The sequence below is a fragment of the Varanus komodoensis genome, unplaced genomic scaffold (genome assembly GCF_004798865.1).
Source record: "Varanus komodoensis strain SLA01 unplaced genomic scaffold, ASM479886v1 scaffold20_1, whole genome shotgun sequence".
Lineage (NCBI taxonomy): Eukaryota > Metazoa > Chordata > Lepidosauria > Squamata > Varanidae > Varanus > Varanus komodoensis.
In genome coordinates this window covers 11,261,945-11,284,686 of record NW_025335587.1, presented here as the reverse complement: position 1 = coordinate 11,284,686, position 22,742 = coordinate 11,261,945, and the positions used below count along the sequence as shown (strand labels likewise).

Sequence of the window (22,742 nt, the reverse complement as noted above, 5' to 3'; positions counted from 1 at the left end):
CACGGCTTTCCGTAAGGATACCTCTACAGCCCGCCCGCCCAATTTTGGCCCCGATGCTGGTCTGCATGCAATATTTTTCACTACCCACTAAAAGCTTTGAACATTGTGGATATCTTAAATGGCTTATTTAATGCAGTGGCAGGTGTTGAAGGCACCTCAAATTCCTCTGCCCAAGTACGTTTCCCAGGTCAGGGTACAACGGAAGGAAGACGAGTGGCTAGAACCTAGATGCCTCCGCAAACAGGAATCCGGTCTGATACCAAAGAGACCGCTTTTCAACAGCAGCTACCAAATGGAAATCTACTTGGTCCCCTATTATTGTTTGCTGTGTTTCTCCCCCTCCCCTCCATCAGATGAATTTTCCTGGGAATATTCCTTAAGCAGCTGCAAAGCATAATTTTCCTTCTCCGGGAGGGGGAAGCCAGCCCAGGAGGGCAAAAGAGCTGGTCCCTGTGGTGCTACTGCCGCACTCGGAAAAAGGAACTGAGCAATTTGCACAGGCAGGACTGAATTCCCACTGAACTGGGGCCGGGTTCTTTGTTTCCTTTTTTATTGGATTAAGTGATTGATGTTAATTAGAAAACAAAGTGTGGGGAGGAGAAGGAAACCCACCGGGCCCAATTGCTTGTTTATTCAAAATGCTTTTATTCTGCAGATTGGGAGAGAGGGTTAGAGAAAACTGGATGGCATTTCGGCTGCATGGGAAAAAGACGCAGCCCCGCTACCCCTGGTCACATGCCTTCGATGGCAGCAGGTCTATCGACTTCTGCACAGTCTCAAGAGACACCACATGGATCCTGAAAAGGTCCCTGTTTTTCCGAGAACTGTGCATTTCATTTCCAATCCCTTTCCTCTTTAGCGCCTTTAATAACTACACTTTTTTGTCTACCACTTCCTCTACCAGCAAACATCACAGCTGAGTGTCCTTCGAAAACCCAATGAGAAACAAGAAGTTTTCAGCAATTTGCCAAGAATCCACCAGCTTCCAGAAGTATTGAAAAATAAAAAACAAGAAAGGAGAGGAAGGCAAAGGAGAAAGGGGAGAGGAGAAAGAAACGAACCCAGAAGAACCTTCTTTGCAGAAGCAGAGGTGTGATCGTGTGCAGGGGTCACAGAATGCTAAGCCCCTGTTGTGGAGTGGGTGGATGAGGGTCGGGGGGGAGAATGGCATGGAGTGCTTCGGAAAAGGGAGTGGCTGACCGCCTTGCTGCTCAGTGGCTCACTGCAGCCAGCGGCTATACGCAGATCCAGCCGCTTCTGGTACCTCACTGGGAAGACACGATGTGGAGCAATGGCAGACAGCCTCGGTGGCGGCAGCACCCTGCTTCTGGATTGCAGCAAGGTTCGTGCAAACTGAAGCGGAAACTGGGAATGAGATGAACAGGGGCCTGCGATTGCGCACCCTTGTCCTGGTGCTTGGCATTTTGCGTGGGGCGTGAGGGCGAGTTTTGCAAGCGAAGCCCTGAATTCCCATCCAGCCCTGGAGTCAGACTCACCACACAGGCCGTCAAAGCAAAGACTTCTGCTCCCATCCTCTTGTCGGGAATTCGCATTTGCAGGACCATGTTGCAAGTGAATCAACGTGAGTGGGAGGGGCTCGGCAGCTGCTCTGTGCACCGCTAGTCCTGGGTTTGATCCCTGGCATCTCCAGGGAGGGCTGGGAAAGGCTCCTGCCTGGGAGGCTGCTACCATTCCGCATAAACAAAGCTAAAATGGGCCACAAGTTTTACTCTGCACGTGGAAGTGTTCACATCCCGACGGCAGCAATGGGAAGCCTGCCACCCTCCAGAACTTACTGGAGTTCATCCCTTATCTTCTTTAGCGCTGGGGCTGATGGGAGTTGTGCTTCAGGAGGGTCCCAGCGATGGCAAGCGTAGCTTCAGCAGAAGGGCCAAATTGGACTTTGGAGATATTTGCGGCCAAGCGTGCCCACATGCACATCAGGTTGCCATTTTAAGTGTGCTGTGCATGGACGCTATTCCTGGAATGGCCCACACGGTGGTGCGGGGGGAGCTCTCTCAGCCTGAGGGCTGAACTCAAAGACAGAGAAGCCCCCGGGGCAGCTGTCCATTTGTGGGCAGAACGGAAGGAAAGTGGGTGGAGACAGCAGAAGGGGCGGGGCAAATACCCATCACCGACCAATTGTTTCTTAAAGCTCTTTTGGAAACAAGATTCCCCTCTTTTAGGGCTCGCGCACACCTAGCAATCATAAAATATTGGAATAGAAACAGCTCCTCCAGTCTCAGTTCTTTAAGCTATAAATCACTGAATTTGTTATTATAGAAACATAGAAACAGAGCGAGTCAGAAGGGGCCTCCTGGGCCATCTAGTCTGACCCCCGGCTCCAGCCGGCTCCACTCACGACATGCCCACCATCAAAAGATCCTAAACAATCAAGGTTTCTTAATTCTATCATGGTTAGATATTCCATTCTTCTAGGGGCCACAGCTGATAATTCTCATCTTAGGGACTGGGGATTCTGTCGAGATGCCCCAATTGGCCATTTATCAATGTCAAATTCCAAAGAAATGCTCCTTGGTTTAAATTGATCAAGCGCTATCATTTTAGATCCAATTAATATCTCTAACTACAACCTCAGGGGGGCCCTGACAGGGCCTTCACTTCCAAACTCTGCCCACAGATCTTTCGTTTGACGGATATTCTCGAATCGCAATGGAGCACCGTGTCTGTATCTGTGGATCACTTGACATGGAAAATCTTTCATGTTACAACATTCATTGCTCTCTATATCGTGAGCCTAAAGATATTTTTTTGACTGGTATTCTACCTGCCTCTAATGCTTATTCTGACTCTGAAAAACTAATGTTCTTGTTATCAGATTCGGATAGTCTTCGCTTTTCACCGTTGCAGCTAAGATAAGAGCTGGCTGCTCTGCAGGGGATGCATCCTGATATATAGCTGGCCCATTTTTAATAACAAGTTTTGTTACATTAGATTTATGGTTTTATCTGTTAAATCGGTGTTTCAGTTATGTAAATTTGTCATGGTCTATGACTCAATACAATAAACCTTACTAGTAGTGCTACTTAAAGCTCTTTCTATCGTAACTTAGGGAACACGGCTCAACCTCTCAGGATGAGGGGAAATGGGCAAAAAAACCCAAAACTGTCAAATGCTCAATGTTTGGAGGAACAGGGCGGCCACAGAGGAATCTCAAAGGCCCAAGAGGGCCAGATTTGGCCCGAAAGTTGCCTACTCTTGCCCAATTTGGCTGCAGATAGCAAGCCGATGGCTTTCCAATTTCCTCTGCAAAACCAAATGGAAACATCAATGCCACGCCTGCCCTGAGATACTCCGCTCGTTTTCTTGGCGAACGTTAGATGGACCCATTCCTGCACTGTGCAGAAAGAAAGTACTGAGCTATTTCGGCCAGAATTCAGCATTTGGAGAAATTCAGCAGTATTTTAAAAAACGAGAACTAGAGAGCATGGGCTTCATTTCACTGCTCCTCCTCAAGTTTCTCAACAGAGCCAAAATTAAATGGTAAGGCATGAGACCCCCCCCCCCCCACAGGCAAGCATCACTCTGCTCTCAGAATGCGAGTGATGTTCATGCAGAATTTGGTCCTCGGGGAATCCTTCCAGGCTTAGCATGGAGCCCACACCTCCCCTAAAGGAAGCAGCAGCGGTCCCCTTTTCCCACTGTCCCACGGGCACGATGGGGACTCCGAGCGGGACAGCGTTAGCCCCATATCTGAACCACTGAGTGGCTCATACTTACAAATGAAATGAAGGCCGCCAAAAGCAGAATGCGCACGAGGAGGTCTTCAAACTGCTCGAGTATCAATTCCAGGAGTGACTTTCCTAGCAAGGGGTGCAAAAATACAGAATTCCTAGAATCAGAGAAATACCCCAAGGAGACCAGAGCTCAAGTGCACGGACCCACACCTGCCAGCTCAGGGGGGAACAAACTTCAGCTTAAAAAGATGAGAGGCCCGGCCAAGTCAAATGGAACTCTGCTCCTTTGCCCACTCTGACATGGATTGTGACCACCTGACACCCCTGCTTTTATCCTCACAACATCCCTGCAAGGTTGGTTTGGTTAAAAGAAGTGACTGGCCCACAAGCAGCCCGTGAATTCCATGGGCAAGCAGAGATCTGAATGGGAAGGTCCCCCTGATCTTATGTCCTTTTAGTCATTGGGTACCTCTGAAGCCCACCGGGAAAGTGGACATCTTAATGCGGGATCTTCATTGTGAAGAAGTTGTGGGCTGGGTTCAGTCAACATGATAAACCTAACTCAAGAGTCGAATGTGGGTTGTCTTTCAACCATGGGCTATTTTCTTGTCTGCACTAACAAACCATGTTTTGTTAACCACAAACAAACCACAGTTCACAACCCAACAACAAACCATGGATTCTCATCAGGGGTTTTCTGAGGCTAACCAACCATGGCTTGCTATCACGGCTGGGTTCATCCAAGAGAAGGCCCCAGAGCTCAAAGACAATCCACAGTTCAACAACAAGCCACACTCTACCCTTGCATGGGGGAAACTGTTTTGACTGAACTTAGCCCCAGACAAGCCATGGAGATTAAAAAAAAAATCGCACAAGCTCTGTGTTATGTAAGATCATCGAGCTTTTAAGAATTCCTTAAATAAAAACTCAAGAAGGAAGGTAGAGGTGAAACGGACTCAGATTCATATAATTGAATGGTGGGGCCTCTTGGAGAAGACAAATAAAGCAGTACTTCGTGATCGTATCACCTACCTTCTTCAGCAGGGAGTTCTGTAGATTTCCCATTGAAGACACCCAGAGAGCAGCCACGCAAAGAAAAGAGAAAGAGAAAAAAGAAGGAAGGGAAAGGTTAGTTTTGGATGTGAGCGTGCATGTCCCCTTCTCTCACAACTTCAGCTTCTTCTTGTGTCATGGGCAATCCTTGAAAGGGTCAACGTACTTTTCCCCTACACGAGGGATGGTACAAGGACGGTGCACTGGCCACATCCAGTACCTCAAGACATACTCTGGGAAGAACCCAAAGGAAAGCACATGCTCAGGAGGTTTACAAAATGGCTTCCTTTTGAGAAAGACGATACAGGCCAGGGTGCACACACCTTCAAAGACGTGACTGTCCTGAGCTGGTCCCTTCCCTCCCCACCTCACATCCTAAAACTCCAGGCAGGCTTTTGAAATGTGATTCTTTACTGAGATTCCAGATAACAGGACAGCTTGACTGCTAAATAGCTTCTCCCCAAGCAGGAAAGAGAGGCCCCTGCCCATGTCAAGAGTTGAATCCAAACTGAAAGCTTTCCCTCAGTCCCCCGCTTCCCGCTGGGCCAGGGACGGGGCCTTGCACCTGCCTGATTCTCACGCTTGGCCTGAGAAACTCCTCTGGGCACAGCCGAAGACGCCGCGAGGCCCTCCCCGTGGGCCAGCGCCTCCACATCCCACAGCAATGGCAGCTCCCGCGGCAGCCCCTGGGGTGCAAGAGGCCGGCCCGCTCTCTGACACTAAATCCCCAAGAGAGGGAGGGATCCTCAACCACCGCCGCTTCACCTTGACTGGTTCAGACAACCTGCTGCAGCAACAGCCCATGGTTCACTGCCAACCCACAGAGAACCCACCTGTGTGGGTTAGTGATCAGCACACCCGTGTCTGGAGCGGGTGTCTTTCCCACCCCTCCCTGGAGAGGGCCAGGGCTTGCATCCAGGCCCTTCTGCATGCATTATCATCCTTGCCCGGGAGGACTGCTCACACTTCACGCAGGAAAGCGTTCCACAGAGGCCACAACCAAGAAGGCCCCGCAGATGGCAGGCGCCTCTCGTGCATCACATAAACAGTAGCAACCAAGATCCCGGAACACATCCTCAAAAGAAATGAACAAAGGAACGAAAGCCTGTGCCCCTCTCTCCTCCTAGGGGAGAAGCCATGGTTTGTTATGCTATCCATCATGGGTGTTGCTAGCCCTGGATTCAAGTAGCCCCTCAAAGGGCTAACACTCCGCCCTCTTTACGAAGAATTTTCCTCCCTCCCCTTCCTAAATTGTTTGCATAGCAATGAAGTGCCATTAGGAGCTTTGACTTGCAGCTTAACCAAGTGGGATGCAGCAGGAGGGTGTTACAGGAACGCAGAGACGGCAAGTTACCGTATTTTTCGCTCTATAAGACGCACTTTCCCCCCCTCAAAAGTAAGGGGAAATGTCTGTGTGTCTTATGGAGCGAATGTGTGTGTGCCCGACACCCAGGACACTGCAGGCTGCCTGCACCCCGTGGCTCCACCTGGCCGGCACGTGCTCGGCGCGCCCTGCTCCCCCCCCCCGGCGCAGGTGAGAGCTGTTAATCACAGGTCGGTGTGTGTTTTCAAATGGCAGCCCGTCTTTTAATGAAGCCCATAGGGAAGTGGTGGGGAATGTGTCTGTGATTATCAGGAAGCTTTCCATGGATCCCTCCTCTAAAAACTAGGTGCGTCTTATGGTCAGGTGTGTCTTATAGAGCGAAAAATACAGTAATTTATACACTGGATTTATGAGGAGTGGGATGCAAATGAAGTGTTTATCTTATTGCAAGTGCGAGAAATTAATCGGCTGATGGTGCCTTCGGCGCGATTTAAATAAACCTCGATCATGATTTCCAGATCTGCATATATAAATTGAAATTAGCACATGCAGACTGTTTGCAGATTAGCACTTGCAGCAGCCCCAGGAAAAAATGTGGGCTCCCAAACCCAAATCGGAAACTGCAGCTCACGTGCATTTCCAACTAACTATTTTCATTTATTCTGCACTGTATTTTTCTCCCTCTTTTTCTCCAACAAAGAATTCAAGGAGGCTTGTGTGGTTCGACACCTCCTCTCCGTTTTATTCTCACAACAACCCTTTAAGAGAGGCTACATGGTTAGCTTCTCCACTCCCTCTGCTTTTCCTTTGATTCTGCCCTTCTCTTTGACCCCATCGGCTCTTGGCTGGCCCCAAACTGTGGCTAATAGTCCACCTCCAGAACTCTGCTGCCTATCAGTGCAACGAACCAGCCCAATCTCAGAGCACCTGCACTTCCAAGCATGGAGCACAGCCCACTTCCGAACCAGGAGGAAGGCATCCACATACTTGAAAGAATTTTGCGTGTTTCTAAATTCCGCTGTGGAATGACCTGATTTTCACCTTTCTGGATTCGAGGTGAAGAATGAAAGAATTCCATGCTCAAAAGCCAGCTGGAAGTGAAGCGGAAGCTTTTCCTTTTTCTTTTTGTTCCTATGCTGCCCAAAATCCAAGAATTTGTGAGGCGCTTGCAAGAATGGCAACTCTAATAGGCAATGTGATAAAAGCATCACGTAAATTCTGAGCACAGAACATCTGAGGTAGCTAAAGGCAACGACCAATGCAATATATATTTATTTATATTTATTTATGTTTTCTTTAGTTGCAAAGTTGTGCTTGACCCTTCACGACCCCATGGACAACATTCCTCCAGGCCCTCCTGTCCTCCTCCATCCCCCAGAATCCACCCAAGCCCCAGTGACCCCATCCAGCCACCTCACCCTCTGCCATCCCCTTCTCCTTTTGCCCTCAATTGTTTCCAGCATCAGGCTCTTCTCCAGGGAGTCCTTCCTTCTCATTAGGTGGCCAAAGTATTTGAGTTTTGCATTCAGTATCTGGCCTTCTAAAGAGCAGTCAGGGCTGATCTCCTCTAAGACTAACTGGTTTGATCTCTTTGCAGTATTCATTTATTCATGTATTTATAGGTTGCCTCTAACTGCATAGGCCTTCCTAGGCAGCTTACAATACATAAAACATATTAACAAGACAAAACACATTAAAACCAATTAAAACACAACAAAATACCTCCTTGAAAGCAATATGAAAAGGGCCACAAGCATTCAGGCGAAATGTTTTTAAAAAATCCTAAAAAGTTTATGTCTTCCTCTGGCGCCAAAAGGAAAATAAAGATGGCGCCCGGCAAATTTCCCTAGGGAGGGAGTTCCAAAGATGGGGAGCAGCAGTGGAAATATGAGGACCAAATATGACAGCAGGTGCTCAGTCTCCCCCAGGTGGCATCAAATGTCAGCAAAACATTGGCCTGGTGACATGATTACAATGCTGGTGCTGGGCAGACCTCGCTGGGAGGAACATTCCACAATCAGGGGTCACCACTGGAAAGACCCTGCTCTTGTGGTCATTCGCTGAACCCCAGTTCACAATGGAACAGGCACTGTTTGGTATTGTGGTCCTAACCTGTGTAGTACTTCATGGGGAAAATCAACACAGACTATCTTAGTACAACACCGATGACAGAGGAGGGTCCCTTGGGGTGTGCAGGGCAAGCTGTGTGCAGAAGGATTTGCCCTGACACATTGCCACTGTGCCCCACTCCTCAGCACCCGCCACGGCCTCACTTTGCCTCATGGCAGGGCCGCCCCTTAAGCTGCCTCCCAGAGATCCCTCTTCCCCAAGCACCGAGCTGCAGTTCAGCAGTCGACGCATGGAAATATTCAATCTGAGAGAAAAGGCCCACATTTTAAAACATGTATGCTCGCTTTTCCGCTTAATGCAGAGACAGAACAGAACGGAATTCCGGGTTTTAAAAAACGAAAGTGATTCTGGCATTTCCTGGTGCCCTAAGGCAGCTCTTGCAAACCTGCATTGAATATTTCACGCAAAGCACAGAATCACCGGGGGGGGGGGGGCAAAGCTCCCCCTCTTGCCCCAGCCTGCCAAGTGCCCAGAAAAGTGTTGAACACCTTCGGTGAATCAACGCACATTTTATAGCTGAGCTCGGAAGTGACTCACAACTGCAGGAGACACCGAGAATGGCCGCGAGCTTGTTTTCTGAGAAGGGGAGTCTGCGGAAGGGGAAAGAGTCATCACGGGCCAGCTGCGATTTCACTTTCAGTGCATTTTTTAAATTATAGTTATACCCTGCCCCTTGTCCTTCCAAGGAACCCAAAATGGCTTCCATCATTCTCCCCCTGCTCTCCACCTGATCTTCACGATGATCCTGTGAGGTAGGTTGGGCCGAGATTCTGAGACTGGCCCAAAGCCACCCTGTAAGCTTTGTGGCTGAGTGGGAAACAGGGCCTAGATCTCCCCAATCCCAGCCCAGCAATCTGACCACTATACAACACTACCTCTGTATAGAACAGCCCTTCAAATATCAGAAGGGGGCTATCCTATCTTTTCCAGGTAACCATGCACAAACACATCCAATTTATATCCTGAAGTATTTTCAAAGAAGCCACAGTGGCTTACGTGGGCTTCCCTCCTCTCCATTTTGACCTCAAAACCACCCTGTGGAGCGGGTCACACTGGGAGTGTGTGGCTGGACCTGAGTCATCCAGGAAACCTCCTGGCCAGGTGGGAACTGCAGCCCAGGTATCCTGGGTCCCAGTCCAACTCTCTAACCACTGTGTAACACTGTCTCCCCAAAGATATTTCCAGCACGATTCTAGCTGTACTTACTCAAGAGTAAATCTCACCATGTCTGATGCTATTCTCTCCCAAGTCCTTTCAGATCATACCCAGGGTCTTTCCGAAACTAAAAAGGTTGGCAGGCCAAACTTTGAATTTTGTGCAGCGAGAGCACCTTCTCTGTGGTGGCGCCCAATCTATGGAATGCGCTCCCCAGAGAGGTCCGCTTGGCGCTGTCGTTATTTGTTTTTCGGCGCCAGGTCAAGACCTTTTTATTTAAACGTCATTTTAATTGTTAGCTTTATTTATTGATTTTATATCTTTGGCCAGGATGTCTCCAATTACATTGTTTTTATATGTTTAATATGTATTTATTTATTGTTGTGAGCCGCCCCGAGGCTTCGGCGAATGGGATGGCATAGAAGCTTACTAAACAAACAAACAAACAGCAACCAGGGAAAATTACTCCTCCCTTACACCCCTGTGATCCCCCAGAATCTGCACCCCCAGTCCTGACAATTAAGCAAAGTGAAGCGAAGCGAAGCAAAAACTCCCACTGGCACCAAGGGATTGTTTTCTAAGCTTGACTGCCCTCGTGTGATTTTGGGGAAGGGGTTTCAGCATGTGGGGCTTGGGCGTGTTAACCCCTCCCTCTTCAGCTGCAATGCTACAATTGCAACTGTTCCTTGCATAGGCTTCAGGGTAAGGGAAGCAAAATTCCATTGGCACTGGAGGGCCCCTGCAGGATCCTGTGGGGGGGGGGGAGGCTGCATTGGCGCCCCAGTTCCAGGGTCCCGTGGACAGTGAGCCAGCCTGCCCCTCCCTCCCTCCCTCCCTCCCTCCCTTCCGCCTGGCCGTGAATTAGCTCTGGCTCTGTTCTCGCACCAAAAGTTGCCCTGCAAGTACCTGCTGGCCCGAGGAACCGGAAGGACGCGTTCAGGAGCCTGAAACGCTTTCAACCAGGCCAGCTAATTGGTTAAATGGGGGTGCGGGGCCACTTTCAACTGTGGGTTGCACTCCCTTGCAGAGCGACTCCCAGGCCGCATTCCAGTGGTGGGCGGGGCCAGGGCCAATGGGGTGGGCCCAGGGCCGGAGGGGCGGGGCCAGGGCCAATGGGGTGGGCCCAGGGCCAGAGGGGTGGGCCAGGGCCGGAGGGGCAGGGCCGAGCATCTGAATCTACTAGCCCTATTTGCGCTTCAGACTCCTATTGCTGGTGTCTAAGCCTTGCAGACCGATCTCAGCCTTTCCGAATGGGGGAGCTGGTGGAGGGGGGAGGCCACAGCTCCAAACCACCCAATAATTGAGGAAGGGACAGGGCCACCCTGGGACCATCAGGTGGGCCACATTTGATCAGCAAGCCTGAGAGGTTCTGCACCCCTGGGTGAGATCCCGAGATCCAATCAACCCCACAAAAACCCTGTCTTGTCAAAAATTTGTCAGTGCTTCAGAAAGAAAATCAGCATAGCTGATATAATTACCAATATTTTCAGTTTTCCTGTTAAGAAATCAAGCCAAACCTCCTTTCCCTTTGTGTCAATGCTATTAGACAAAGACCACCTTAACTTGGATGAACCCTCTCCCTGGCATGCCTAAATTAAGCCTTTCCAGGATTAATTTCAAAGAAAAAAATGCCCAGTGTTACTGGAACTCCAACTGCAGTTGCTATTTGCCTAGAGCTGACATTTCAGCAGCTGCCAGTTCAAACAAACATCCTTTTCCGAAGGGAAGTCCTCAAGTTGGCATCTCTCACTAGAAACCTGAGGGCAGGCAGGTGAAGGAGAGGTAAATCAATATGGGTTGGGATGTTTATAGTTAAACAATAGCAAAGGACTGCCAGGAAGTCACACAGTACTGTGTCCTGAACGATTTCTACAAATTAAGAGCATGGGGCAGACTGAGTCATCTTACTTGCAAAATCTATATTCTCTTTCTGATAGTCCTAAAGACACACCTTGGACCACAGGAAATCCTACTGAACCTGCCACTTGATCTCAAACAAAGGACGGAAGGCAGCAATTCATTCAGTTTGCATTTTAATTTTTCCTGATTTTGCATTTTTGGGCCACAAGGCAAGCTCCAACTCAGTAATTCTTCGAAATTCACACTCTTTGAAATTTGGCCATGAAAAAGAAGATGCATCCATGGAGGGAGATCATGCATAACTTGAGGATAACTGACAGCAAAATATCTGTATAGAAGACCAGAATGTACACAGCAATGCATGTTAGGAGACATGCATGAAAAACTTATGAATTTCATGCAACTTTTTAAAGTTCCTTGTGTTTGGGATGAAAAAGCCAAGAGAACTCAAAATTTGCCCTGCTCTCACTCCCAAATGGAGATTTCATCTAGCATCCACAGGAACTAGATACATTTCGTATGCTTCTTTAGCAAACACCAAAGCTCTTGGACCAGAATTAAACATTTGGGGGTCAACATGGGTCTGAACTACATGATGTCACTTCTCCATTACAAAGTGGCCCAGAGGGGGGATAAAAGCACAAAACATGCATACATCAAAGTGTGCTACAACATGGCGCATGGTTAAACTGTGGATCTCAGCACCACAAGATGTGGTAATGACCATCACTTTGAAAGGCTTTAAAAGTGGGTTGGGCAGAAAAAGACCAACCATGGCTACTAATCCTCATGGCTACCTGCTCCCTCCAGGGTCAGAGCCAGTTGCCTATATGCATCAGTTGCTGGGGAACATGGGTTAGAGGGTGCTGTTGCACTCCTGTCCTGCTTGCAGGTTTCCTGTGAGCAGCTCTCGGTCTCTTTGTGAACAGACTGCTGGACCATACAGGCCTGCTGTCAGTGAGGTTTCCTTTCTCCACACATTCAAAGCCACGGACCTTTCTTTGCAAAAAGCTCTTTATTCCCCAGAGCGTTTTCCAGAAGCACAATCACCCAGAAGGGATCTCTGAGCATGCACAGAGCAGTTCGTTGAACCCAATCTAGCATTCGCCTCCAGGGACTCTCCTTTTGAGTATGTTGGGGCCTCATCCTCTTGGGGGGGGGGGCTTTTGGAAATGAGCACGCCTCCCCTGCGCAGAGACCGCCTGCCCACCTGGGGAGTCTGGCCTTGAGACAAGCGATTCCGCTTCTCTTATCTCAACATCTGGAGCTGGCCCCCATTCTGAGCACCCCTCCCAGTGCTCCTCCCAGTGCTCCTCCTCCTCCAAGGACTGTGCACCAAGACCAACCGCCCCTCCCGGTCCCAACACAGACCTGGATCTGGTGCACTGGGGGGTTCTTGCTCTACTCGGATGCTAATCTGGGTGCACAAGGAGCTGTGATGCACCGGAAGGCAAGAAACATGGAAAGGGGGCGCAGCTCCCCTCTTTGAGGGTCTAGTTAAGAACTGATGCTTGTTCTTGCCTGGGGTGCACGTGTGGCCATTCGCATGCAGTGCTCCAGCAATGCTTTCTCCCGCCCCGATGGGAATCCGAACATAACAGCCCTGGGGATGCGATCTGGGTCCATCCAGTCCAGCAATTTTTTTTACCCAGTGGCCAACATGGTGCTCACAGGAAGGTGCAAGCAGGACAGGAGAACCGTAACACCTTCCTACCCATGTTCCCCAGCGATTGGAAGACAGAGGTGCACTGCCCCAGTATGGATTTTGAAAGGTGCTGGGGCTACGGTGTTCCCTTCACAGGCAGGCTGTTCGTCCTGCAAACTGCAAATCAAAATATAGCAGGAAGAAGAGAAACAGCCAGCAAAGGACTGGAGCCCCAGCAGACGCTTGTTTTGAGACACTGCTTCTTGTCAAGATGCTCTTGCAGAACCTGTTTTCATTTTGAGGAGCTACATTTTTTCAGCCCACACTCACACTCTAGAGCCAGGTATCTGTCATCCATCAGTTACAGCTGACAGCTTAACACAAGAGGTCCAGTCACCAGTTCTTCCTTCAGTTCTCATCCTTCGGAACAACATGCATCGTGCAGTGATGTGAGTGTGGAAGGTGTCGCTTCCACTTGGAATAAAGTCTTTTGATCCTGCCTTTGGAACCTGCCTGGAAATTTAAGTCCGGCAGGGGATGCCCAGCCCTCCGGTCTCTGCTGAGAGCTCTTATGTTGCTGAGTAGCAGAGGCAGGGACTTCTCCGTGGTGTCCCCATATTATATGTTAGAAGTGCTCTAAAGCCTTTTGTATTTGAGTATTTGGGGTGCTTCCATTGCAGCTTGTGGGAGCAGGAATCAACCAGGACTGGGAGGGTCTACCTGTGTGCTGAAGGAGCAGATCCATTGATGGGGGAGCAACATCTTCAGTGCCTTCAAGGGAAGAAGAACGCTCCACATCTCAAAGCAGCCTGTTCCACTGCTGAACAGCTCTTGCACCAAGGAAGTTTCTCCCAACCTTCAACCCTAATCTGCTCCCCTGCTTCTTCTACTCAGCAGGTCTGGTGGTTCTGTACAGAAGGCTTCATTCCTAGCATCCAATTTGGAACCAAGCTCCAGTCCGAAGAGAGATCTGAAGCCAACCTTGGTGTTCCAAGCAAGGATAAGGAGCAGGAGCAGTCATAAAAGGGGCAACGGCTCAGCGATGGAACCCACAAGCAGGAAGGTCCCAGCTGACCACAGAGATCCCCAGGTAAGGCTGGGAAAGACCCCGTTGGAAACCTTGGGGGGTTGCTGCCCATCAGCGTGTACAACACTGAGTTTGATGGACACGGGCCCCTCTCAGTACCCCAGAATATCCTCGAGGCCTATGAAACAGACTGGCTGCCCTGGACCGATTCCTCCTCCTCCAACCTGGGGGCCTGCATTCTCAAAGGACCGTCTCCTCCAGAAGGCATATACCTGCTTCAGAAGATGGCCTTCAGAAGCCCTGCTCTTTTGAAACAAGGCTGGTTTTCCACCTGGGTGCCCCGCAGAGCAGAACCTTCTCGCCAGGGGTGTTTGCCAAGCCGGCCCTACCGTTTGGCACAACGGGGCAGCTCCCACAGGGAAGGGAGGGGGGCAGCACTGTGTGAGCCAGTGTGGTGTAGTGGTTAAGAGCATGGGACTGGGACTCAGGGATCTGGGTTCTAGCCCCTGCTCAGCCATGGAGCCAACTGGGTGACTTTGGGCCAGTCACAGACTCTCAGCCCAACCTACCTCACAGGGTTGTTGTTGTGGGGATAAGATGGAGGAGGAGAATGATGTAAGCTGCCTTGAGCCCTTTGTAGGAAAAAGGCAGGATATAAATCGAAAAATAAATTAAAAATAAATAAATAAAAATGGTCTTCCCCATGTCTTCTGCATTCAGGTGTGGAGGTGGATGGGGTGGGCCACAGCCGCAGGATGCCGAGGAGGGTGCCGTGAGCGACCGTGCCCAGCATCCCTCCCGGTGCCCAATCTTCTCTGACCGGTGCATGCAAGAGGGACACTGCTTGTGCCACATGTGGGGCCCAAGGAATCCAGTGAATTCCACCCCTGAACAGATTCCTCCTACATCCCCCATGGAGGACACCCCACCGCTGCCGCCATCTTGCCCTCCGGCTCAGAGAGCAGGTGGATTGGGCCACCCTACGGTCAAGTCATTCACGATGGGGGTGTTGAATGCCTCTTTGCCCGCAGGCCAAACTCCATTTCAAGGAGGCCCGGGGGGCGTGGCCCAAGGTGGGAAAGGCGGGGCCAAGATGCCCAACCTTTAACCCCTAATCTGCTGCCCTGCTGGAAGCCTTCAGTGCCAGTGCTGGCGTCTCTCCGGCCACAGCTTGCACACATGGAAAATGCACATCCAACACCGCCATCAGAGGACTTCGCGGGATCGTGTCATGGAGCCAAGGACGCGCGGTTACAGCCACAGGCTCGGGGGGCCTTTTCTGTGCTAGGAAAAGAGATTTGTTCCCGAAACGCTTCTGACCTAAAACCATCCCCGGAAAACCATTCTGTTGAGAGAACGTCTTCTCCTGCAGCCATCACAAGCCAGTGCATTGCACCATCACCATGGTTACCTGACATGCCACCACCCACAGTCGATTAACGCATCACGGACAGCTTCTCTGCACACGCGTGACGACAGGAAGACCAAAGTGCATGGCTGGGTGAGTCATTTGCTTTGGCAGGGGCCGTTCCCGGAGATCTCAACCCATTAAGATTCATCACAGGCTGGACCCACATTTCATGCAAGCAATGGGATTGGAATAAGCCCTGACGTGCAAAAGACCCCTTCTTTTTAACAGCTTTACTCTCGATATGGGGAAATCTGGAGCCAACCCCACTTCCGGGATGAAATCCTACACATATTCAGACAGAAAACAGTCTCCAGCTTCCAGCATGCCTCAGCAACGCGCTATAGGATTCTTTTCCCGTTCACAGAATCGAACCCCAAGTGTCCTCGAACAGAGGTTTTTCTCGCTGCAAATGCTCAGGCTCAGCACTGGAATGCTGCCCCCAGCAAGGACTGGGACCCAGAACCAGCGCCTCACCATACCGCCCCTCCGGAAGTCACAGAATGAATCCAAGACCTGACCCATCACTGAGACGCCTTTGCATTTAGCACCCCTTTCCTCCAAATTGCGGAACGGTCCATCCCCAACCCTGGTCCTCAGAACAACACTCTGAGGGAGGCTAGGCAGCAGTGCAGGGATGGAAGAGGTGATTCCTGGTCTGCAAATCCATTTGCCCCGGCTCCACATTAACCCCTGCCTCAGCCAGATGGACTCTGCAGGGTTCCCCTGGCAACCTTCAGCTGCTCCACTTCCACTTGGCAGGTATTTGAAAACCACCACCACAAAGCCCCAGAGGCACAAAGGCAGTTTTTCACCTGGATCCCACAGGATTCGGTTTCCAGCCTCTTCTCATCCTGCCTGCTCTTCCCCTGATGTTCCCCAACCCACCCATGGCCTTCTTCACACCCACAGCTGTCCATTCAAGCCAGGGACTGCCTCCCATCAAAGAAACACCCTGCACGTCTTTCTGTGCTAAATCCTCCCGAGTGCAGACGCTCAGGGCTGGGGACCGAATCCAGACATCCAGCCATGCCCGTCCGGTGTTCTGGGGTCCCCCCCGCGGGCACAACCCTTTCCCTCCAATCATGGTTTGAGGACTCAGCTGCTTTTGCAACATTTTCCCCCGTTCACAAAGGTGGGTGTTTGCTCAAGGCAGGCTGGTGGGTGGGGGTCTTGGTCCCTAGAGGCCTGCTTGCCTTTCTCCCCACCCAGTGGCAGAATGCGGCTCCCAGGTGCTTCTTCAAAACGTAATTCATGTTGAGCTTCAGGAGGTTGTGTGCCGCGCCTGCCTACATCACCCCACCCCTCGCTCAGTGCTAAGAAAGCGCCCTCCCCAACCCGACGTTTCAAAAGAACAACGTGCAATGAGCAAAAAATATTCTTCCTGTGCTGCTTCTTTGCTCGCTCCAAAAATTCCACCTTTGCTTAGCAACACGTTTCGTTCTTCCTTGTTTTTTGCACTGGCTTGGGTGGCTGAAGCAGAACCCAGCCTGATGTCGTTTTTCGGTTGCTTTACCATGCAGGGCACAAGCAGACCGACAACAGAATTATCGATCCTCTGTCCACCCACCGCCCCCGATCAAAGCCTTTCAGGTGGAGGTTTTTGGATGATAAGGAGTACCCCAATATGAGGAGGAGGGCAGATATATGTGGGGTGGACTTCCCCGGGACACGTAAGATCAGGAGATGCTCCTCAATGCATATGGGAGGGACCCCCCTTCCCAAAATCAGGCAGATGGTCCTTTGCTAAATGCAGCCCATTCCTCTTGTGGAAACTTCCTTCTCACGGAAGGCAGGCCCTGGGTCGAGCACACTCTCCAGCACTCCAGATAACCCTGGGGGTCTGGTCCAAAACAGAAACTCCTGCACCAGAGCCACCCCCTGCAGATGCCGCCTCTTCCTCTACTGGATGAGAATTTACCAAAATTTGCAAAGTTCCGAACATAAATGCCTCATGGGGCACTTCTGCTGACACACCTGCCCGTGTGGCATGTTTGGCCTCTGAGCACCTCCTTCACGTGGCTGCTTCAGGGAACGCAGGAAATAACCATGAGCAACAGGGCCTTCTCAGTGATGGCACCCCAATTGTGGAATGATCTCTTCCACAAGGCCCAACTGGCACCCACAAACACTGTTATCTTTTCAGCACCAAATTAATACCTTCTTCTCTCAAGCACTTGTTAATATATGAAGAGATTTTAAATTCTGCCTTGAATTCTATTTCTTGTTGACTGTTAAAAATTATTTTAAGACCTCCTCTCCCTGCTCTGTTGCATATTTATCTGCTTGCATACTTCTGGGTTTTGCAACATACCATAAAAGTTTTAATCTTTATAAACAGCCCAGAAAGCTTTGGCTAGTGGGCGGTGTACCAATGATGTGGAAAGGAATGCGTGCTTTAAAAAGCTGGTGGTGCGAAAGAGCAAAATTGACAGACACATCCAGCTCTGAGGGCTGGGTGAGACCTCTATTCCCCTCGATCACACGAGGACTCAGTTAAGACCTTTTTATCTGACTTTGGTTACTCTTCAGTTTGGGCAACCATTTGACATTCCGATATGGTATGGTCCTCTCCATGCTGGAAGGATGACCCATGGGAAGTTTGGCTGATGCAAACAGCCAAGACTTTCATTTTCACATTTTAGTCAGAATTTTTCCATCTTTGCAATGTCCTTTACAAAAAGCATAAGATAGGCTTTTTAAATTATTATTTTTAAATGGGACATGGGATAAAACCGAACTATAGCTCTGCCCACATGTCTGGGGGCATCATGTGGGAAAAGAACACTGGATTGCCCTCTGGGATCCAGAATGGTCCTTCCACAGCTTGCTGTGCCTGAAATCAAGATCTTGGCACCAGAGGTCACTTTTGAGGCTGTTTTCTTAAAAAGAAAAGAAAACCCCTGGAAAGCCCTGAGATCGCTGAACGCCTGCCACATTTAAAGGAAACATCAGTCATACAGGAAGCACGGATAGGGTAGACAACTCTTTGCTCATGTGCCCATCTCAAAGGAAGGGGAACACTTCTTACCCTGAACATGTCATGCCTGTCCTTTGCTACTCATGTGGGAAAACCAAAAACACTCTAAAGCAAATCTTGGAAGAAGAGATCGTGTGCCATAAAGCTTCGGAGCAGAAGGAGGGCTGCAAGGAGGAGACACCGATGTAGACAGCGTGAATGTGCGGTTCAGTCCTTGCACCCAGCCTGCTTGGAAGTGTGCCAGCCCCCAACTCTCCCACAGGCTCCAAAGCACAAGGCAACCGTTTGCAATGCCGATCTTTATTAAAGCATCACAGCGAGCAGGACAGTGCAGCCCCAAAGAGCCTTCTGTCGAGCTGAAAGGACAGACCTCTGCCCATGCAAGAGCTGCACCCAAAAGGACATTTCTCCGCAGTCTCTCCCCTTTCCAGTAACGGGTGGTTCTCACTGGATGCTACAACTGGGCAGCTCATCTCCCCCAATGCCTCCTCACAGGACGGGGTCCCATACCTGCTACCCCTCCTCTCCTGAACCCCCTCCCATCTCCCCCAAAAGAGGTCTGTTCTCATGGTCAGCCTGGGAAACTTCAGGAAGTGACCTTGGAAGAGCAGCAAAGGTTTCTTCCCCCTTCCTGTTCCTCCATTTCAGAATCCGACAATGTATCTCCTGGGAACACTCTGCAAAGAGCAACTACCTGGTCCACTCACTGCATCAGCTTGTGGGATGGCAACTCCCATCATTCCCAGCTGACATGGGGAAAGAACCCTTTCCAAAGCACAATACTCCCCCAAAATATGAGCTCTGGGTGTGTGCCAGCTGGAAGGAAGCTCAAGCAACACACTGGGAGATGTGGCTTCCACAGAGTCCTGCCACATAGTCTCTGCATGAAACCACGGCCAGGTTAAGGAGCCAAGTTCAGAGGCGTGACGCGTACAGAGAGAGACACAAAGCCCCACCACGGGTGGCTCTTTCTACTGTGCTGGAAAGGGCTAAAGACCAGCCAAGCCTGTCCTGAGCTTGGCCACAATCTGAGGTTGGCTGTAGGTCTGGTGCTTGACTCGGGCTGCCTCCACCCTGAATGGTGTCCAGGAACATGGACTGGTCCCTTTTCACCACTGGTTCCATCTTAGCTCCATATTGCCCACACAGGCTGGCAGCAACAGCTCTCCAGGTTTCCAGGCTGGAATTTTTCCCACCCTATCTTACTGCTCCCACCCAGTAAGCTCTCAACCTGACTGCCCACCCCCAGCTAAATCCACACAGCAGCATCAGAAAAGCTGATGTACCACAGAAAAACTTCAAAGTAATTCTTGAAGAATGATACCGTGTAATAGGATTCAAACACCTGTACAAATAATGAATCTCCTAATCAAAATATTGGGTATTAATAAATGTGCACAGTGATTAAACAGGCATCTGATGGCACCTAATGGACTTCTTAATGCACTTGGTTTATCAACTGGAGACATTTAATTGTTTTTAAGCTGTTTCCAAGTACTTTTGTTTGGCTTTCTTTGCATGTTTTCTTTTCAAAAGGCATCTTTTCCTGAGAAAGGCGCCCAATGAATTTCAACAACAACAAGAATTAGCAAACAAACAGTCCACAATAATTTGTCCTAAGGCCAAACAAAAGAAGTACAAAAATAGTCAGGGGAAAAAGGCAAGGCGAGAAAAGAAACAGATCTTATCCAAACTAAGTGTTTTTCCACCCTGATGGTCTCTAAGCTCTTTGGGCAACAGGAGTGACTTTGTAACAGGAGCTGGGGTGGATCCTGCCCTCCCAAGCCAGGTGGAAATGAGTCAGACGGGGAATACATCTCGCAGGACTCCCAGCTAAGCCAGCCGGCCATCCAGTATTTGCTTTCTCCTCCTATCCTCCCTTCTGAAGTTGCATTCACATGTTCCACCCATTAGGGCTGGACCTGCCTCTGCTTCCCAGCAGTGAAAGGGGCATACCTAAAAAGAGGGGGAACCCCTTTATCCTGGGGGCATCACCGCAGCCAGGCCTGCCCTGTCAGGTTTCCGGAGGTCAGACTAGATGGCCCGGGAGGTCCCTTCTGACTCACTCTGTTTCTGTGTCTCTAAGAGGAAAAGCAGCTTGCGGCGTTCACCCCGTTACATAACAGACAGGAAAGCCAAAACCAACCCAAGGGCTTTCTGTTGCCAGAAGTTAAAAAAAAAAAAGACAAACACTAAACATTACTGGCTTCGGTTTATATTTTCCTTTGAACCTGAACTTTTCCATGGGGCAGGGGAGCGACCGCATGATGGAGGATTCCCTCTCCCGCCCCGCTGCCCTTCTGCGGTGGCCATGGGAGAAGGCAAAGATGTACGTTTTTAGCTCTGTTCCAGTATCCCTGGAAACAGGTTCATTGAGAAACTGCAAGGAAGGACAGTTTTCGCCCTCTTCTTGTCAATGTGGCAAGCGGCCCTGAAAGGATTTCTGGATGAGTCCCGGATGCAGAAGTAGCTCTCCAAACAGCATGAGAAATTTGGACGACTGCAGTCCTGTGGCCGTTGGGGCAGAAGGTGGAAGAAGAGGAAACAACATATTAAAATATCCACTTGTTATAGCAAGTAGCTCAGCCTTCATAGAGGGATTGTCATGTTTTAGAAGGGGGGAAATGGGCAGCCCTGCCAGGGGATCCTCAAATGTTTGGTGGGTGGGGGCTCGTTTAGTCCAGACTTTTTGCCCCACTCCTTGTGCCTTTGGCTCATCACTACTACCCACAGGGGCATGTGGCCCCCACTGAAAACCCCTCAGAAATTAGGCCCCCAGAACCAAGAACAAACCTGGCTACATCACTTTGCCGGAGTGATCTCTCAACCAACCCCGAGAAAGAGCTGCTGGCCACAGAGTTTCCTCCTCCGCCTGGGTGACTTTCCTCTAGTGCTAGAACACTGACAAAGCCCTGGCTCCCTTTTCCTGGTTGCTGCCTTGGTCTTTCAACACACAAGCAACAAATGAGCCAGTGTGAGTAGTGGTCACAGAACATGGGCCTCAGAAGATCCGGGTTCAAGTTCTCACTCGGTGTACTCTCAGAGAAACTTTGGGCCAGTCACTGAATTTTAGCACAACCTACTTCACAGGGTTGCTCTGAAGATAGAATGGAAAGGACAAAGAGTATGTAAGCCACCTGAATGTTGGCTATGCAGCCCACAGCTGGAGCAGTATGGTATAGTGGTTAGAGCACTGGACTGGGACTTGGGAAACATTGGTTTGAGTCTCTGCATGCCCATGATGCCTCCTGGGTGACTCTGGGCCAGTCACTGACTTTGGCCTAGCCAACCCTGCAGGGCTGTTCTGAAGACAGAATGGAGAGACAGGGGCAGACGTCTGTGCAAACCCCCTTGGGCTGCTTGTAGGGCAAAAGGCCGGGTAGAATCGCAAAAAGAAAGCGAATGCATTTGCAGTGTTTCAGTGCTGCTAAGCACGAAGCAAACGCTCCTTAACTGGTTTCCTTCTTGGCCAGCGGCAGTGGCCCTTCTGCAAACTGACGCTCGGGGCGAGTCCACAAACGCTCCAAGTCACCCACAGGAAACCGCAGCACTTCCCCTGCGATCGGCTGATACGCGGAAAGAGAGGTCTCCCTGAAGAGGGATTTTCCACCCCCGCCCATCAGCCCCGGCCACACAGAGGGCTTTTGTTCTGTTCGAAACTGACTTGGCGTCCGCCCCGGCCCGGCACAGGGAGGACTCCGCCAGAGCCGATAAAATTGCGGCTCCTGGATCCGCCCTGCCCTCGCCTCCACCCACCTGTGCCAAACACGAATAAGCTCTGAGCACACACCTTGCTGTGGAGGCTGCCTCCCGCCACAGACGGAGGCCAAGGAAGCGGCTGAGCGTGCGTCTGGGCTCCCTCGAAACGCAGCGCTCAGTTAAGCAGCGTGCACAAGCGGGGCGAGGAGGCCCATGCCCCCGTGCAAGCCTTCCCAATTTGCCTCTGGGGGTGATGGGGAATGTGGCTGGTCCCATCTGGAGGGTGCCTGATTGGAGAAGGCTGGTAGCCGTTGCCATTGTGGAATACTGTTCTTGCCTTTTTCAACTGCCTGTACTCCAAGCTCTCTGAACAGTTCCCAAGGAATCAAACACTCAAGTCCCCCATCCAGATTCTAACCAGGCCGAACCCCGCTTAGCCTCCCAGATCTGGCAGGATCTGGCACATCAAGCTATCATATAAAATGAAGTTTCTCCATCATACCAAGGTAGAATGTCTGGTTGGATATTGCCCACAACCCCCAGGAACCCATTGGCTGACCTTTGCTGGTTGGGGCTGATGGGAGCTCTAGTCCAGCCACAGCTGGAGGGTCAGCGGTCCACCACCCCGGGCATAAACAGTCTGCAAGCTCTCCAGAGTACATCTTTCCCAGCCATACGTGGGAACGAATGACTGCAGACGGGACCTTTTGTACGAAAAGCAGGCGCTCGAACAGAGAAACTAGGGGTCCTTCCTCCAGTGCAT

At 50.5% G+C, this 22,742-nt stretch overlaps 1 protein-coding gene across 2 annotated transcripts in view; it reads right to left on the bottom strand.

Annotated features, from left to right (window-relative positions):
- Positions 1-22,742, bottom strand: part of LOC123023400 (sarcoplasmic/endoplasmic reticulum calcium ATPase 3) — a 116,011-nt gene that overhangs the window by 59,070 nt on the left and 34,199 nt on the right. For both annotated transcript variants that reach the window (XM_044430116.1, XM_044430115.1), the window contains exons 2-3: positions 4,731-4,748; positions 3,742-3,824 (exon numbers count right to left, since the gene is read on the bottom strand). In XM_044430116.1, the coding sequence (XP_044286051.1) occupies positions 3,742-3,824; positions 4,731-4,748 (101 nt within the window). The remainder of the gene's footprint in view (positions 1-3,741; positions 3,825-4,730; positions 4,749-22,742) is intronic.